General features: G+C 50.1%; 1 protein-coding gene across 1 annotated transcript in view; it reads left to right on the forward strand.

Moving 5' to 3' along the window:
- The window catches only part of uqcc1 (ubiquinol-cytochrome c reductase complex assembly factor 1), a 107,589-nt gene continuing 88,014 nt past the window's right edge, over positions 1-19,575 (forward strand). Inside the window, exons 1-2 of the mRNA XM_078236885.1 lie at positions 1-61; positions 18,042-18,176. Of these exons, the coding sequence (XP_078093011.1) occupies positions 44-61; positions 18,042-18,176 (153 nt within the window). The 5' untranslated portion in view covers positions 1-43. The remainder of the gene's footprint in view (positions 62-18,041; positions 18,177-19,575) is intronic.

Here is a 19,575-nt window from a genome sequence, read left to right on the forward strand (position 1 = left end):
AGGGAGCCGGAAATAGAGAAGGTCAGCAATAGATCAGCGGGGGATGAGTAGCCTGTCCTTGGTGAGTGAAGGGGAGGGGAGGTGGTTTGAGGGGAAGGTTGGACAGAGAAAGGGGGGGGCGGGGGGAAGGGAGGAGATGGCGAGAGTCAGAGTCGGTTAGAATGGGGGCGGGTAGAGGCCACAGAGGGTGAGGTGTGGGGATGGAGAGGGGGGGGGCGTGGGGATGGAGAGGGGTGGGGGCGTGGGGATGGAGAGGGGGGGGGCGTGGGGATGGAGAGGGGGGGGGGCGTGGGGATGGAGAGGGGGGGGGGGGCGTGGGGATGGAGAGGGGGGGGCGTGGGGGATGGAGAGGGGGGGGCGTGGGGATGGAGAGGGGGGGGCGTGGGGATGGAGAGGGGGGGGGGCGTGGGGATGGAGAGGGGGGGGGCGTGGGGATGGAGAGGGGGGGGGGCGTGGGGATGGAGAGGGGGGGGGCGTGGGGATGGAGAGGGGGGGGGGCGTGGGGATGGAGAGGGGGGGGGGCGTGGGGATGGAGAGGGGGGGGGCGTGGGGATGGAGAGGGGGGGGGGCGTGGGGATGGAGAGGGGGGGGGCGTGGGGATGGAGAGGGGGGGGCGTGGGGATGGAGAGGGGGGGGGCGTGGGGGATGGAGAGGGGGGGGGGCGTGGGGATGGAGAGGGGGGGGGGCGTGGGGATGGAGAGGGGGGGGGGCGTGGGGATGGAGAGGGGGGGGGCGTGGGGATGGAGAGGGGGGGGGCGTGGGGATGGAGAGGGGGGGGGGCGTGGGGATGGAGAGGGGGGGGGCGTGGGGATGGAGAGGGGGGGGGGCGTGGGGATGGAGAGGGGGGGGGGGCGTGGGGATGGAGAGGGGGGGGGGCGTGGGGATGGAGAGGGGGGGGGGCGTGGGGATGGAGAGGGGGGGGGGCGTGGGGATGGAGAGGGGGGGGGCGTGGGGATGAGAGGGGGTGGGGATGGAGAGGGGGGGGGGGCGTGGATGGAGAGGGGGGGGGGGGATGGAGAGGGGGGGGGCGTGGGGATGGAGACGGGGGGGGCGTGGGGATGGAGAGGGGGGGGCGTGGGGATGGAGAGGGGGGGGGGCGTGGGGATGGAGAGGGGGGGGGCGTGGGGATGGAGAGGGGGGGGGGCGTGGGGATGGGAGAGGGGGGGGGGGCGTGGGGATGGAGAGGGGGGGGGGGCGTGGGGATGGAGAGGGGGGCGTGGGGATGGAGAGGGGGGGGGGGGGGAGGTGGAGAGGGGGGGGGGGGGATGGAGAGGGGGGGGGGCGTGGGGATGGAGAGGGGGGGGGGCGTGGGGATGGAGAGGGGGGGGGCGTGGGGATGGGAGAGGGGGGGGGCGTGGGGATGGAGAGGGGGGGGGGCGCGTGGGGATGGAGAGGGGGGGGGGGCGTGGGGATGGAGGGGGGGGGGCGCGTGGGGATGGAGGGGGGGGGGCGCGTGGGGATGGAGAGGGGGGGGGGCGTGGGGATGGAGAGGGGGGGGGGCGTGGGGATGGAGAGGGGGGGGCGTGGGGATGGAGAGGGGGGGGGCGTGGGGATGGAGGGGGGGGCGTGGGGATGGAGGGGGGGGGGCGTGGGGATGGAGAGGGGGGGGGGGGCGTGGGGATGGAGAGGGGGGGGCGTGGGGATGGAGGGGGGGCGGGCTGGGGATGGAGAGGGGGGGGGGGGGGCGTGGGGATGGAGAGGGGGGGCGTGGGGATGGAGAGGGGGGGGGGGGCGTGGGGATGGAGAGGGGGGGGCGTGGGGATGGAGAGGGGGGGGATGGAGAGGGGGGGGGGGGCGTGGGGATGGAGAGGGGGGGATGGAGAGGGGGGGGGCGTGGGGATGGAGAGGGGGGGGGCGTGGGGATGGAGAGGGGGGGGGCGTGGGATGGAGAGGGGGGGGGGGCGTGGGGGATGGAGAGGGGGGGGCGTGGGGATGGAGAGGGGGGGGGCGTGGGGATGGAGAGGGGGGGGGGGCGTGGGGATGGAGAGGGGGGGGGGGCGTGGGGATGGAGAGGGGGGGGGGCGTGGGGATGGAGAGGGGGGGGGCGTGGGGAAGGAGAGGGGGGGGGGCGTGGGAAGGGAGAGGGGGGGGGGGCGTGGGGAAGGAGAGGGGGGGCGGCGTGGGGATGGAGAGGGGGGGGGGGGCGTGGGGATGGAGAGGGGGGGGGCGTGGGGATGGAGAGGGGGGGGGGGCGTGGGGATGGAGAGGGGGGGGGCGTGGGGATGGAGAGGGGGGGGCGTGGGGAAGGAGAGGGGGGGGCGTGGGGATGGAGAGGGGGGGGCGTGGGGATGGAGAGGGGGGGGCGTGGGGATGGAGAGGGGGGGGGCGTGGGGATGGAGAGGGGGTGGGGATGGAGAGGGGGGGCGTGGGGATGGAGGGGGGGGGCGTGGGGATGGAGGGGGGGGCGTGGGGATGGAAGGGGGGGCGTGGGGATGGAGAGGGGGGGGCGTGGGGATGGAGAGGGGGTGGGGGATGGAGAGGGGGGGCGTGGGGATGGAGGGGGGGGCGTGGGGATGGAGGGGGCGTGGGGATGGAGAGGTGGGGGGCTGGGGATGGAGAGGGGGGGGGCGTGGGGATGGAGAGGGGGGGGCGGTGGGATGGAGAGGGGTGGGGCGTGGGGATGGAGAGGGGGGGGCGTGGGGATGGAGAGGGGGGGCGTGGGGATGGAGAGGGTGGGGACGTGGGGGATGGAGAGGGGGTGGGGGATGGAGAGGGGGGGGCGTGGGGATGGAGGGGGGGGGCGTGGGGATGGAGGGGGGGGCGTGGGGATGGAGAGGTGGGGGGGGCGTGGGGATGGAGAGGGGGGGGGCGTGGGGGATGGAGAGGGGGGGCGTGGGGGATGGAGAGGGGGCGTGGGGGTGGGGATGGAGAGGGGGCGTGGGGGTGGGGGATGGAGAGGGGGGCGTGGGGGTGGGGGATGGAGATGGGGCGTGGGGGTGGGGGATGGAGAGGGGGCGTGGGGGTGGGGGATGGAGAGGGGGCGTGGGGGTGGGGGATGGAGAGGGGGCGTGGGGGTGGGGGATGGAGAGTGGGGTGGGGGATGGAGAGTGGGGGTGGGGGATGGAGAGGGGAGGGGGCGTGGGGGATGGAGAGGGGGCGTGGGGGTGGGGATGGAGAGGGGATGGAGAGGGGGCGTGGGGGTGGGGGATGGAGAGGGGGCGTGGGGGTGGGGGATGGAGAGGGGGCGTGGGGGTGGGGGATGGAGAGGGGCGTGGGGGTGGGGGTTGGAGAGGGGGCGTGGGGGTGGGGGATGGAGAGGGGGCGTGGGGGTGGGGGATGGAGAGGGGGCGTGGGGGTGGGGGATGGAGAGGGGGCGTGGGGGTGGGGGATGGAGAGGGGGCGTGGGGGTGGGGGATGGAGAGGGGGCGTGGGGGTGGGGGATGGAGAGGGGGCGTGGGGGTGGGGGATGGAGAGGGGGGTGGGGGGAAGGGGGTTGTGGGGATGGGGAGGGGGGTGTGGGGATGGAGAGGGGGTGTGCGAAGGGGTTGAGGGGATGGAGAGGGGGTAGCGTGGGGATGGAGAGGGGGGAGGTTAAAGGTTTTGGGAGGGAACAGGGTGGGGAATTCAACTGAAATTCATCTTGTTGGAATAACAGATCTTGAAATAGTTGATTTGCTTTTATGCATCTTTTAATATTTTGTATAACTGTGATTCGCCATTAATCATCACCAGGCTGGTATTTATTATTCATCCTTAATTGCCCTTGAGAAGGTGATGGTGAGTTTCCTTCTTGAACCCGCTGCAGTCCCTGTGGTGTAGCTACACCCACAGTGCTGTCCGGAAGGGAATCCCTGGATTTTAACGCAGTGACAGTGAAATGTATTTCAAAGTCAGGATGGTGTGCAGCTTGGAGGGGAGTACCCGCTGTCTTTGACCTTCTAGATGGCAGAGGCTCTGAGTTTGGAATGTACTATTGAAGGAGACTTTTGCTGCTGTGCATCTTGTTGATGATACACACGCTGCCACGGTGCGTCAGTGGCACAGGGAGTGAATGCTTACGATAGTGAATGGGGCGCCAATCAAGCAGGCTGCTTTGCTCTCGATTGTGTCAAACTCCTTGAGTGTTGTTGGAGCTGCACTCATCCAACAAGTGGTGAGGATTCCATCACTCTCCTGAAATACCAGTATTGTAGCTACTCGAATTGTGTGGTAAGGGATACAGTTAGTTTTAGAGAAGGAATCTTCAGTGCTTTTGCCATAATGTTGTCTGGGCCCATAGTCTGTGCAGTACCCAATGCCTTCAACTGTTTCTTGATTCACTCATCTATGGTGAATCAAATTGGTTGGAGACTGACATCTGTGAGACTGGAGATCTCCGGAGGAGGCCGAGATGGATCATACACTGGGCACTTCTTGTTGAAGATGGTTGCAAATGTCTCAGCCTTATCTTTTGCACTGATGTGCTGGGCTCCCCCATCATTGAGGATGGGGATATTTGTGGAGCCTCCTCCTCCAGTGAGTTGTTTAATTGCCCACCACCATTCACAGCTGGACGTGGCAGGACTGCAAAGCTTGGATCTGATCCGTTGGACGTGAGGTTGCTGAGGTCTGTCTTTCGCATGCTGTTCTGCTGTTTGACGTGCAAATAGTCCTTCGTTGTATATTCAGCAGGTTGATACCTCATTTTTAGGTATGCCTGGTGCTGCTCCTGGCATGCCCTCCTGCACTCTCCATTGAATCAGGGTTGATCCCCTGGCTTGGTGCTAGTAAGAAGTTTAACAACACCAGGTTAAAGTCCAACAGGTTTATTTGGTAGCAAAAGCCACACAAGCTTTCGGAGCTCCAAGTCCCTTCTTCAGGTGAGTGGGAATTCTGTTCACAAACAGGGCATATAAAGACAGAGACTCAATTTACATGAATAATGGTTGGAATGCGAATACTTACAACTAATCAAGTCTTTAAGCTCACCTGAAGAAGGGGCTTGGAGCTCTGAAAGCTTGTGTGGCTTTTGCTACCAAATAAACCTGTTGGACTTTAACCTGCTGTTGTTAAACTTCTCACTGTGTTTACCCCAGTCCGACGCTGGCATCTCCACATTGGTGCTAGTGGCAGTGTGGGGGACATGCTGGGCCGGACCATCTCTAAAACCTCTTCCAGCCCCGACAAAGCCCCAAAATCTCTAGGCTCCTCTAATTCTGGCCTCTTCTGCATCCTTGATTTAATCACTCCACTACTAGGGGCCATGCCTTCAGCTGCTTAGACCACAAACTCTGGAATTCCCTCCCAAACTTCACTGCCTCTCTCTCTCCTCCTTCGAGATGCTCCCTGAACCTAATATTTTGCCCTAATATCTCGTGGTGTGGTGTCAGATTTTGTTTGATAATGCCCTGCAAAACATTTTGCTACATTATAAACCCAATACAGATGCAAGTCCATGCTGTCATTAAACTATTGGCTGTGATGTGCCAAATTAATGCAACACATGTTCCCAGGCATATTCCTGTTACATTTAATACTGTTCAATAGCAGACACATCATCTTGTTGCATAGTCAGAAGGGAACACTTTCTGTGACACCTTCATCCCGGTTAATTCACAATGGTTAATTCAGACGAATACCGCACTAAGATTAATCCAGATTAAGTCCAATTATGTGCATCTCAGGAAGCTAAAAGTTCAAGCTGATTGAGATTCAGAGGAGGCAGTCATGCGGAGGTCATGTCACTGGATTAGTCACTCAGAGATCCAGGGTAATACTCTGGAGACATGGGTTCAAATCCAACCACAACAGTTGGTGGAATTTAAATTCAATTAATTAATCAAAATCTAGAATTGAAATCTGATAGTTAATTGACTGTCATGAAAATCCATCAGATTCACTAATGTCCTTCAGGAAAGGAAATCTGCCATCCTTACCTGGTCTGGTTTATGTGACTCCAGACCTACAGCAATGTGGTTAACTCCTAAATACCCTTGCAAGTGGCCATTCAGTTGTCCCAAACCGCTACAAAGAAGTCAAAAATGAATAAAACCAGACTGGCCATCGAACATCGACTTAGGCAATGAAAACAACAGTAACAACAATGGCAAACCCCACAAAGTCTCCTGGGGGCATGTGCCTAAACTGAGAGAACTGTCTCAAAAACGAGTCATGCAACAGCCTGACATAATCATACTCTGAGTCACGCTTACAATGACCCAGCCACCACCAACCCTGGATATGTGCTGTCCCACCAGCAGAGGTGGCGACAGCACAGGGGAATACAGTCAGGAAGGAGTTGCCCTCAAAGGCCTCAACACTGACTCTGGACTCAGAGCGTCAAACATGGAAACCACCTGCTGACTACAAAGCAACTGCATGCCTATATTTTGAAGTGATTCATTTTTGTGTGAAATGCCTTGAAAGATGTACTGAGGTGTTCTCTGAATGGTAGTTTAACGCAGCACAGAGGCGACCATTTGGCCTAATGATTCTGCACCAGCTTTTTGAAAGTGAATCCATTTATAATCCAAAGATAAAAGCAAAATGCTGCAGATGCTGGAATCAGAAACAATCAGAAAATCTCAGCAAGTTTGACAGCATCTGTGGAGAGAGAACAGAGCTAATGTTTCGAGTCTGGATGAGTCCTCTTCAGAACATTCATATTCCTATATCCTTACACGGGAAGAGAGAGGCAAGACTTCAATAAAGTCTGGACAGAGCGGCGAGACTTCAGTGAAGAGTGCAGAGAGAGTCAAGTTTTCAAAAAAGACTATGGAGAGAGAGGCGAAACCTCAATAAAGACTGCAGAGAGAGAGGCGAGTCTTCAATAAAGACTGCAGAGAGAGAGGCGAGTCTTCAATAAAGAAATAAAGGGAAGAGAGAGGCGGCAGTGACAAAGCTCTGACCTGGGAGGAGAACACGAGGCTCGGGAGTACCAAAGAGAGGTAAGTTGAGGCATAATTCGCTTGCCTGTTTGGCGGCGGTAGGGTAAATTGGCGGTAGTGTAGGGCCAGACAGCAGCGTTCTGAGATAAAGTCACAGTTCAGAAAGTGATGTGGGAGCCACAGGAGCAGCTGATTGGTGTGCAAGTCCAGTGGGTAGTTTCAAACGATATTAAATTGTAAGTCATTGTTTATTATCGACTCCCAGATAGTCATTATGAGATTGGGGAGAAAATATGCGCATGATTCGCAGGGGTATGTTAAAAACAATAACAATAGAGTAATTATATTAGGTGATTTCAACTCTCCCAACATTAATTGGGATAGACATAGTGTTAAGGGCTTGGATGGAGTGGATATCTTGAAATGTGTACAGGAGAACCTTTAGGTCAATATGTTGAGGGTTCAGCAAAGGATTGCACAGTTCTGGACCTGATTCTGGGGAATGGAGCTGGAGAGGTGACTGAGGTGGTGGTGGGGGAGCATTTTAGTCATGGCGATCGCAATTTAAGCTTGTTATGGACAAGAAAATAGAGAATTTTCAAAACAAAAAGTTTTGGATTGGGGAGAGTGGATTTTAGTAAAATAAGGCAGGATCTGGCCGAGGTAGAATGGGAGCAGCTACTTGTGGGGAAATCTACAGAAGAGCAGTCAGAGGCAATCAGAAACAAAATTGGGAGGATGCATGTTCCCTCCAGGGTGATAGGAAGGAGTAACAAGCCCAGTGAACCATTGATTCATGATATGATGAGAAGTTACAAGGGGAACAAATCAGCAGAGGCATGAGTGGAGTATAGAAAGTGCAGGGTGGAGTTTAAGAAAGCAATTAGGAGTGCAAAGAGGGGATATGAGAAAGCTCTAGCTGGTAAAAATAGAAAAGAGGATAACCAGGGAAGGAATAGGACCCTTTAGGGACCAAGGGGGCAATTTCTGGGTGGAACGACAGGCCCTCGATAGAGTGTTGAGTGAGTACTTCAAATTCATCTTCACTCAAGAGAATGAGGATGAAGGTATGGAACTCGGGGAGAGAGACTGCGGGGTTCTTGAGCAAATTGACATCAGGAGTGACAAAGTATTGGCAATATTGGCAGGCTCAATTTCCAGGTCTGAAACTTTTGTGGGATGCAAGGGAGGAGATTGCAGGCAGTCTGACCCAAGTTTTTAATTCCTCTCTGGCCATGGGGGAGATGCCAGACGACTGGCGAACCACTAATGTGGTTCTGCTATTGAAGAAAGGTTGTAGAGATAAGCCAGGGAACTACAGACCAGACTATTGGAGAAAATTCTGAAAGAGAGAATCCATCTCCACTTGGAGAGGCAAGGTTCGATCAGGGAGAGTCAGCATGACTTCGTCAGAGGGAGGTCATGCCTCACAAATGTTATGTTGTTGAGAAGGTGACTAGGTGTGTAGATGAGGATAGTGCAGTCGATATAGTTTTTATGGATTTCAACAAAAGTCCCACATGTAAATTTACATGGGATACAGGGTAATTTGATAAAGTGGATTCAAAATTGGTTCAGTTGTAGGAGACCGAGGGTGATGACAGAAGGCTGCTTTAGTGACTGGAAGCCAGTGTCCAGTGGCGTACCACAGGGATCTGTGTTGGGTCCCTATTATTCATCATTTATATAAACGACATAGGTGACTCTGCGGGGGTATAAGATTAGTAAGTTTGCGGATGACACAAAGATTGGCTGGATGGTTAACAGTGAGGCGGAGTGTCTTGGGCTACAGGAAGATACAGCCAAGATGATCAAATGGGTAGATGAGCGGAGATGGAATTTCACCCTGAAAAGTGTGAGGACAGCGGACATGGACAGAGTGGATAGGGAGCAGCTGTTCCCCTTAGTTGAAGGATCAGTCACAAGGGAGACACAAGTTCAAAGTGAGGGGCAGGAGGTTCAGGGGGGATGTGACGGAAAAGCTTTTTACCTAGAGGGTGATGACGGTCTGAAATGCACTGCCTGGGAGGGTGGTGGAGGTGGGTTGCCTCACATCCTTTAAAAACATAGAAGATAGGAGCAGGAGGAGGCCATTCAGCCCTTCAAACCTGCCCTGCCATTCATCACAATCATGGCTGATCATCCAACTCGATAGCCTAATCCTGCTTTCTCCCCATAACCTTTGATCCCGTTTACCAAAAATACTTGAATGAGCACGTCATAACATTCAGGGCTATGGGCCGTGTGTCAGTAAATGGGAACAGGTAGGTCAGGTGCAGACTATTCGACCAGTGGAAACAGTTTCTGCTTATTTATTCTGAAAGCATCCTTCATGATTTTAAACACCTACAACTTTTCCCCTGAAGCATCTCTGCTCGAAGAAGAACAGTATCAGCTTCTCCAGTCTCTCTATAACTGATCAAGTCACTTGCTGCTGGCGGATGGAAACTGAGATTTGAGTATCGTCCCCATTATTTTGGAAAATGTGTTAAACGTTTGTGTCTGATTACTCATTGGCTACTTGTTTTTTAACTAGTTGCCTTCTGTATCCAAACAAGTAATTTTCTGATTTTCTTTTTAAAGCTAGTTATTTTCTATTTCCACATTGGTTATCGTATCACATTCGGTAAACGTCATTGCATCTATCTAAACTAAATTACTGAATTTCTTGATTTATGATTCATGTTTCACAAAAAAACAAATGATCCGTCACAGGCGGACGCACAAAGCACAAAGGCACACAGCTGCGTTAATGGCACCCAGCCAGCCAGGCCTCAGTCCTCCATTCAGGAGAAAGAGAGCCAGCTGCCACAGCACTGCTTAAGCCATGACATCAGCTCCTTCACTGGATTGAAGTCCTAACCAGCCGCAGTGGGTATGAGCCATCACTAAACGCTGCGGGAGGTGCACTAATGTGAGCCCTCTGTAAATGGGCACTCCCAAAGAAGAGGCATTTAGAATTGAACAATCTAAACAACTTGCATGGGAAAGTATACAAGAGGCACTCGGTAACTATGGACACTCGCAAGTTACAAACTACATACAACCTTGAATGCACTAAGCCCTTTTACAAATCTAAACATAGGAGACACGGTTTGTTGCAAAGCTGATACTTCCCTCTTGCTGCTTGCTTCTTCTGTGCCCGGCTGATTCCTGTGATGTCAGTGTGTACCAGTCAGCACACTACAGCAACAGCTTTTTGTGACAGGAACAGATCATATGGAATGGGGGACTCTTTACCCAGCCTGCACAGCGGCAGAGAAACTGCTGCATCTCTGGAATTTAATCATGGTGCTGCTCTGACCCAGGGGATAGAGCACTTTCTCTGCTGCCCTGAATGCTGGGTAAAGAATTCTCCATTCTGAAAACTTTCCAATAGCTGCAATGACCATTTTGCCAGTACAGACACAATGCAAAACAACAAGGGCAGCTGATACTTTCTCAGGAGGCTAAGGAAATTTGGCATGTCAGCTACGGCTCTCACCAACTTTTACAGATGCACCATGGAAAGCATTCTTTCTGGTTGTATCGCAGCTTGGTCTGGCTCCTGCTCTGTCCAAGACGGCAAGAAACTAAAAGGGTAGTAGACGACGCCCAATCCATCACGCAAACCAGCCTCCCATCCATTGATTCTGTCTACAATTCCCACTGCTTTGGAAAAGCAGCCAGCATAATCAAGGATCCCATGCACCCTGGGCATTCTCTCTTCCACCTTCTTCCATCAGGAAAAAGATACAAAAAACTGAGGTTGCGTACGAGTCGACTCAAGAACAGCTTCTTCCCGTCTGCCATCAGACTTTTGAATGGACCTACCTTGCATTAAGTTGATCTTTCTCTCCACCCTAGCTGTGACTGTAACACTACATTCTGCACCTTCTCCTTTCCTTCTCTATGAACGGTATGCTTTGTGTAGCACACAAGAAACAATACTTTTCACTGTATATTACTACATTTGACAATAATAAATCAAATCAAATTAAAAATGTTGTCCTTGAAGTGTCAGTCATTTACAGGCCCCTGTGTAGTGCATCATTTAGGTGCAGGCAGTGTTAATGCTGCATTTCGTCAAAAACACACCGTAACTGACATTTTCATTCATTAATTCTGAATGAGTAAAACAGCCAGCAATGCATTTACATTGAATATTTTGCCTTGGATTGTATCTGGAATGGGCATTTAAAACAATGTAGGGCACCTATTGGTGTTTACAGGCGTGTAATTGATAGTACTCCACACACGCGTGTGGTGTATTCTCAAAACCACGCCCGTGATTTTCTTTCGCTCCTTACAATATCAAAGACTGAATTTTTTTCTGAATAAAACCAGCATATTGATTTGCTCGGGCTGTTGAGAAGGTGGCAGCTGATGAAACTAGCTCTTCAAAGCACTTGACTGAGCAGTACTGTTCAACATAGAATTAGGAAGAGGTTATTCCTCTCCTTGAGCCTTCCCTGCCGTTGTTAGCATGTGAGCGGTCTGTACCTCAACCCTATTTACCCGCCTTAGCTCTGCATCCCTTGATAACCTAATCCAAGAGAAATCTAACAATTTGGTTCTTGAGCACTCAAACCCTCTCCCTAGTATCACAAACTTCCGGGGACGATTCCAAATTTCCACTACCTCTTGTACCAGTGAGCGCTTAGTAATTTTCCTCCTAATTGGCCTGGCTCTAATTTGAAGATTATGCCTTGTTCCTGATTTCCTCCACCAGAGGAAATTCTTTCTTTCTAGCTGCATCATCCATTTAATATTTTAAGCAGCTTGATCTGATGCCCCCTAATCTTCTGTACTCAGTGCAAGAAAGCTACATTTATGTAGCTTGCCTTCAAAATTCAACAATCTGCGCCAAAAGTGTAATTCTGGTGAATCAACGGTAAAGTAGATGTTGGGAGTTAACTATGCCGTTCGGTTATTAAGCACTCGGCTTTCTTGAGCAAGCTGATCTCTTTAACCACGCTTCAAACTCTTGTTCAGCATGCTCAGAAAGAGGCTACTTGGCCATTCTGCTAGTTCCGGCTCTTTGAAAGAGCGAGCTAATTAATCCCACTTCCCTGCTCTTTCTCCATAGCCCTGCAGAATCTTCCCCGTCAATTCGCTTTGGAAAGTTCCTACTGAATCTGCTTCCAACACCCTCTCGGGCATCACATTCCAGATCACAACTTGCTGTGTAAAAGCGTTTCTCCTGATTTTGCCTCTGGTTCTTTTGCCGGGTTTAAGGGAGCTAATGCTTCGGGTGGGGGGCATGCAGGGGAAAGAGAGCCAGAAACAATTCCCACATGTCATTGATACACACATACACACACAGGATGCGTGCTTCTTTTTTGTATATTTACCCTCTTTGAGCTTTTGAGAAGGATTTCAGTCTGAACAGATGTGGCACTGACTGTCAGTCATTGAGTGTCCCAGTCAAAAATAAATAATGGGCTAGGAGCGGGGACCAGGGAGGAGTAACTTATCTTGAGGTAGTTAAGTTGACACGTAGCACCAGAGGTAACATTCCTCTACTGGTGAATTCTGCCTCTACTGATATTCGTCTCACGCTCAGTAATTTGGGCAGTTGGGTCCCTTTGGCATTACTTCCACCCATGAGTCAAGAGAGTTCTGCATTTCAACTTCCACCCCAAGCACGCAATTGACGCTGACACTCCACAATATGCAGGAGGGTCACGTGCTTTGGAGGTGCTGACATTTTGAATCCCGTTCTGTCTGCCTGCTTCAGATGGGTGCGAAAATATCCCTGGAAAAGAGGGAGTTCTGGTGTTTGGACCAACATACCTCCTCCAACCGAAGGTCGCAGAAACAGGTAGCAAGGATATCCTGCTGTTGGGTTTGCCTGCATAAACCAGTGCAGTCTAAAAATGGTTCCTTGTACACCAAAAAAGCTTGCATGTGCTTTAGCATCCTTTCACAATCTCCGCCAATGAATGAATTTTGAAGCGGTGTAACGGAGCAAACATGGTAACCAGTTTGTGCACAGCAAGATCCCACACACAGCAAATTGGTGATGACCAGATCTTGGTTGAGGGGTAAATCTTGGCCCGGACTCCAGGAAATCTTGCTCTTTTTCAGATAGCACCATGGGATCTTTTACATTTGACTGATAGGGTAGTCAGAGCCTCTGTTCAACATCTCATCCAAAAAGTGGGTTCAAAATGCTTACAGATGTTTGACTGATGTGCTGAGGCGCTATATCAAATGCAAGTCACACGCTGTTCCCAGCCAGTTTTTTATTTGCTGGCATTACTCGGCAACATTTGCTGGAGGTTTTTAATTTTAAAACTGCATTTGGTTCAAGCTCATCATAATAAGTTTTTGTTGCATGGCAACTTTTAAATTAGATCTCAACGTCTCTCCCTTACTTTAAGAAGTCTCTCAACACCAGGTTAAAGTCCAACAAGTTTATTTGGAATTACGAGCTTTTGGAGCGCTGCTCCTTCATCAGGTGAGTGGAGCCAGGTCTCCCTTACTTTGAGAGGGGAATGCACAGAGAGTTCGAAACTCATGGCAGAGATATGTTGAGCTGAGAGTGGTTGGAATGAGCAATAGGAGGGTAGGGAGTGACATTGGAGCGATTTCGAGATGTTGCTGGAATTGCTCCCTTAAACTGTGGTTTTGCATATCCTTCCTACTCTCTAGTTTTTAAATATGTGCAGATACTGGTCCCAGTAAAATAAGAGCCTTGCCGATGACATTTAGCAGCAGAACTGGAAATGATACTGGTTGAAAACACTGAAGTTACTGTGTGATCAGATCTTGATTTTTGGGAATTCTAAAGATATGCAGGGAACCAAGATTTACGACAACTGAATGGATAACATTCCCATTTTGAGATCCAGTGTTTTTTTTACTGAAGCCGGTGGGATAATATTTCCAGAATTCTGCCACTTTTCTTGTGAAAATAGGTAAGTTGTAAAATTATCCTGTTTAATATGAAGGGGTTACTATTATCGCTAAGCGAGGCCGCTGGCTTTATAGTAATTGAGTATTTTAGTCTCTGGTCCAGTTTGACTCTGGTTGATACAGCTGGATGGAGGGAGAATGGAGAAGGTGGTGTTTCACAGTGGGATTGGACAGCACTGTGAGACCTGCTTTCAATATCATGCATGTTTGTAGGCACATAAGAGTTTTAACAACACCAGGTTAAAGTCCAACAGGTTTATTTGGTAGCAAATGCCATTAGCATTTGGAGCGCTGCTCCTTCATTAGATGGAGTGGAAATCTGCTCTCAAACAGGGCACAGAGACACAAAATCAAGTTACAGAATACTGATTAGAATGCGAATCTCTACAGCCAACCAGGTCTTAAAGATACAGACAATGTAAGTGGAGGGAGCATTAAGCACAGATTAAAGAGATGTGTATCGTCTCCAGACAGGACAGCCAGTGAAATTCTGCAAGTCCAGGAATCAAGTTGTGGGGGTTACTGATGGTGTGACATAAACCCAACATCCCGGTTTAGGCCATCCTCATGTGTGCGGAACTTGGCTATCTGTGCTTAATGCTCCCTCCACTCACATTGTCTGTATCTTTAAGACCTGGTTGGCTGTAGAGATTCGCATTCTAATCAGTATTCTGTAACTTGATTTTGTGTCTCTGTATGCCCTGTTTGAGAGCAGATTTCCACTCCATCTGACGAAGGAGCAGCGCTCTGAAAGCTAATGGCATTTGCTACCAAATAAACCTGTTGGACTTTAACCTGGTGTTGTTAAAACTCTTACTGTGTTTACCCCAGTCCAACGCCGGCATCTCCACATCATGTTTGTAGGCAGGTAGTTCTGGCATCAGCAAAGGATTCCAGTAACCTCATGATAGAACGCAGGGTTGAGAACACAGACCGTTGACACAGTCAACAACAGAGCTGGTTAGAGAGAAGATCTGATGTTTCGCAGGGGAAGGAGAGATGCTCCCCAATGTACTTGTAGTTGGTCCGAGCTCAGCATTGGGAGAACACTGGGAATAGCTTTGCTACCCTCTTGGCCATAGTTGGTAAGTAGCCTGGGGAAATCAGTGGATACAAAATAGCCATTTAGTGGTACAGAACTTGAGTATTGTTGAAAAAGATTTTCTGTCAAAGCTTTTCAGCTTGCACTCATTTGGACAGATATGCAAAGATACCAATTATAAAGTGAGCAACTATTTACACTGCATGAGAAGAGAGTGCTGATTGGTTGGTAGGTGGACTCTGGTAGAGGCATTGCCATGGAGGATTCAGCAGCGAGCAGTTAACTGCTAAGCTTTCAGTTAAATTCAAAGTGGGCAGGTCTACTCTGATCAAGGCGTTGACATGGAAGTCCTGTGGCACAGTGGTAGCATCTCTGCTTCTGGATCAGTACCTGCTGGTCACAGCAGGAGCGTTCATAACATGGTTTAACAGGCTGATAATCGGCTCGGGAATCGGAGGTTGTCTGGGCACCTTTCAGGGCCGATTCATGAGTTTGTGTGATATACAGTGAGTGATCTGATCAGGTAGCCGTTATCCCACAGATGGCTTTGCTCCTTATTTCAGCATCAAGCTTTGCACAGTGAGCAAATGGCTCAGGTCCTATTTACGAGGTTGCCTCTTTTTCAGTGGATAATAATTAGAGGGATTGTTGCCTGCGGTTAATGTAGAATTAAGAGACCAATCGCAACAATTCAAATGTAATGCTTCAAAAAGCTCAGTGTAGCCGGAACTAATTGGATCATACCGATGCTCCCCCCTCCCCCTCTCTGATCCCCTCTCTTGCAGTCTCTGCTATATTGTTGGATTTTATCATCAGACTGAATGGATCATTGTCAGATACCAACATGACAGAGTTTATCATTAAGTATAATTTCTAGGCTATCAGTCATCAACTTTAGTCTAACAATCTCAAAACTTGCATTTATATAGCACCTCTCACAGCCTCAGGACAGTCCAAAGTGCTTTACTGCCCTGAAGTATTTCTGAAGTGCAGTCACTGTTGTAATGTTAGATAACTCTAAGCTATCAGTGGAATTGATGATGTGATCTGGGTGGCAGGTAGAAATAGACAGCTTTCTGGTGGCTGATGGTTCCAGAACAAGAAGACATAGATTTCAGGTCAAATTATACAGTGCACAAGGTGGCCGTTTGAGCCATCGTGCCTGTGCCAGGCTCTGTGATAGAGCTAGCCAATTAATCCGCCTCCCCATATCCCTGCAAATGTTTTCTCTTCAAATATTTATCCAATTTCACTTTCAGATTTATTGTTGAACCTACTTCCTGCACCTTTCCAGGCAGAGCATTGCAAATCATTAGCACAATCCATGCCAGCAATAATCTGGCTGGTGGGAAGTTTGGCACTATTTATGTTTAACATCTTATCTTGAGCCTATAATACAGAACATAATTAGATTGCGAGGCTTCACATTCATACCTTTAAAAGTCCCTGGACATGGCCTTGCCTTCCCATTCGCTTTATTCCGGGATTGAGTGTTGGTTCACCTGCAGGAAATGTGAATTAAGAGAGAGGGTGAATGTTTCTCCACCTTCTAATACACTGGGATTGCAGTTGGGAATGAAGGTTTGTCTGATTCCCCTTTTCCATTGTTTCCGATTAGAATATGATGGGATTGGTTTAAGGTGGCATTTCCTTGTTGCCATTGGTGGTGTAATGTTTGTATGAGTGTTTTCTTCATTTTGGCTTGCTTTAGAATGGCTGCTTTTGTGTTGCCACAGCAATGAAACAAACAGTTTTAGTCCACTAAACTTAAACCCTTTTTTGGTGCTTTTGTAAACACTTTGTTTTTCAGAGTAAAAATATATGCGATATATGGCTTCATAACTAGAAATGCATTAGCCACACACAGCTTAAAGCATTTAATGCAAATTGGCACAAAGGAGTGCAACTTCGTTGGATAGTTGTTTTTGAAACTTTGTATTGAACACTTCAGAACCACACCTATAACACCGCATTGACTTTTTTATTCATTCAAGGGGTGTCTGTGTCACTGGCTAGGCCAGCATTTATTGCCCATCCTGAATTGCCCTTGAGAAGGTGATGATGAGTTGCTTTCTTGAACCGCTGCAGTCCATGTGGTGTAGGTACACCCACAGTGCTGTTAGGGAGGCAATTCCAGGATTTTGATCCAGTGACAGTGAAGGAACGGTGATATATTTCCAAGTCAGGATGGTGACCGGCTTGGAGGGGAACTTCCAGGTGGTGTTCCCACTTTCAGGTGGTGACTGGTGATCAAGAAGTTGGATTGCAGGTACGGCAATACCGCTGCTGCTTTTATTGCAAGGGGGTTAGAGTACGAGAACAAGGAAGTATTTCTTCAATTGTATGGGTTCTAATGAGACCACTCCTGGAAACTATGCTCAGTTTTTACCTAAAGGATGTGGTTGTCGTGGAGGCAGTACAGCTAAGCTTGATTAGATTGGTTCCTGGGATAAGAGGTTTGTGCCATAACAGGCTGAGTACATTGGCCTTATGCTCTCCAGAGTTGCGAAGAATGCAAGATGACCTCGTCAAAACATATAAGAATCTGAAGGGGCTTGACAGGATAGACAAGGAGATTGTTTCAGTTAGGTGGTGAACCTATAAGGTGGGCATAGTCCTGGAACTCCCTCCTTAACAGCACTGTGGGTGTACCTCCATCTCAGAGACTGCAGCTGTTCCAGAAGGCAGCTCACCACCACCTTCTGAAGGGCAATAAATGCAGGCCTAGCCAGCGAGAGACACCCGCCGTAAATGAGTTTTTAAAAATTCTCAGGGTAAAGAGTTGATTGTCGATCACTTATGACTGAGTTGAGAAATTTCTTCACTCAAAGTGTTGGGAATTTTGGGAATTTTCTACGCCAGTATGTTGTGGATGCTCCATTGTTGAATATATTTAAGACAGAGATAGTGAAATTCTTGATCGTTCGAGAAATCAAAAGATTTGGAGGGAAAATGAGGATGAGACAGATGATCAACAATGATGGTGTGATTGGTGGAGCAGACTCACCGGGGAGATATTTCCCATGTTCTCAAAGATAAACTCACTTCACAGCACGGGGATGATCTTCGCTTGGTCCAATTCTGGAAAAGACTGTGCTTCTTAACCACACTACTTTCCCTGTTTGGTTAAACCAATTTTCAATATTCCTGCTTTAAGACCATGGCTAAAGACACGGCAGGTGACTAGAGAGGGGTCCATTATCTTTTTGTTTCCATGGATCTGCAAAGCAGAAGGTTTGGATTTTTTGTATTTGCGTACAAACTGGATCTGAAATGTCTTTTTTCCTTTTCAGATCCGTTCTGTGTGGCGAAGTGCAGTGATTGGAGCCCATGTTTCCAGGGCTTATGGGCTTACCTCATGCACCGGGCTGCTGCATACTTCACTCAGACCGGTACCCCCATGTCGAGCAGTTCACGTCACACCAAAGGTGGGTCTCAGAAATGGATAAATGTCCTCCATATACAAAACCACACACACCATCTGATGCAGCCTCCATATCTCCGCTATCTCCATCACCCTCCCCTCACCTCTGGGGCAAACATGTTCACACTGAAACTATTCATTGTGCTAATGTGGATGCTGGAAATCTGAAATAAAAGCCAAAGTGCTGGAAAAGCTCAGCAGATCTGGCAGCATCCGCGGAGAGAGAAATAGAGTTGATGTTTTGAGCCCAGTGTGGCTCCTCTTTTGGAACTCATGGTGCCAATCTATCTGTTTTCATTTTGGATTTGTGTTAACTGTTAATAGAAATCTCTGCCTATTTGAAAGGGGGAAAATGATTGAATGCCTCCACCATAGTGACTGATCTAAAGAGAAATCAGCATTGTACTGTCCTGAGAATGTTTCATGGCTAACCAAGCAGAAAGTGGTTTGAATCCTTCACAAATTAGCCTGAACCATCAAAATCCTTAATCTGTAACCAAACAGGCCAAGGGACTGAAGTTGGGTTTAAGAAAAACAACTTGTGGCTTAATTTGCTGTATGTCTGTCTACATGGTTGAGATTGGAGTTTCAGTTGTGGCAGATTGTTGGTTAGAACTGGCATTTGCTCCATGCCTGCTTTAGGCTGTTTGGAATCTTACTGCTGAATACCTGTGCAATTAAAGTTTCCACCACCTGAAATAATTTAGCAAGGTTAACATAAAAGCCATGGTTATATTCAAGACAGGAGCCTTCCAAATGCAGGGCTAATATTTTAATTGGAACTTGATGGAATCTCTGAAATTTCAGCACAGAAGATGGCCATTCTGCTCATTATAGCTGCAGTGTGTTATTAGCTCCACACTGGAATCTGGGCAGCATAGTGGTACAGCGCTTAGCACTGCTGCCTCACAGTGCCAGGGACCTGGGTTCGATTCCGGCCTTGGGTGGCTTTGTGGATTTGCACGCTCTCTTCCGAGTGCTCTGGTTTCCTTCCACAGTCCAAAGACGTGTAGATCAGGGGGATTAAGCATGTCAAATTAGTGTCCCAAAATGTGTAGTTTAGGGGGATTACATTATAGAAATCATAGAAACCCTACCATGCAGAAGGAGGCTATTCGGCCCATCGAGTCTGTAACAACAACATGTTATCCCAAATAGGCCCCATCCCAGCAACATCACATATTTACCCCGCTAATCCCTCTAACCAATGCATCCTCGGACACACGGGCAATTTAACGTGGCCAATGCACCTAACCCGCACATCTTTGGACTGTGGGAGGAAACTGGAGCACCCGGAGGAAACCCACGCAAACATGGGGAGAACATGCAAACTCGACACAGACAGTGACCCAAGCTGTAAATCGAACCCAGGTCCTTGGAGCTGTGTGGCAGCAGTGCTAACC

Source organism: Mustelus asterias, chromosome 20 (genome assembly GCF_964213995.1).
Source record: "Mustelus asterias chromosome 20, sMusAst1.hap1.1, whole genome shotgun sequence".
Lineage (NCBI taxonomy): Eukaryota > Metazoa > Chordata > Chondrichthyes > Carcharhiniformes > Triakidae > Mustelus > Mustelus asterias.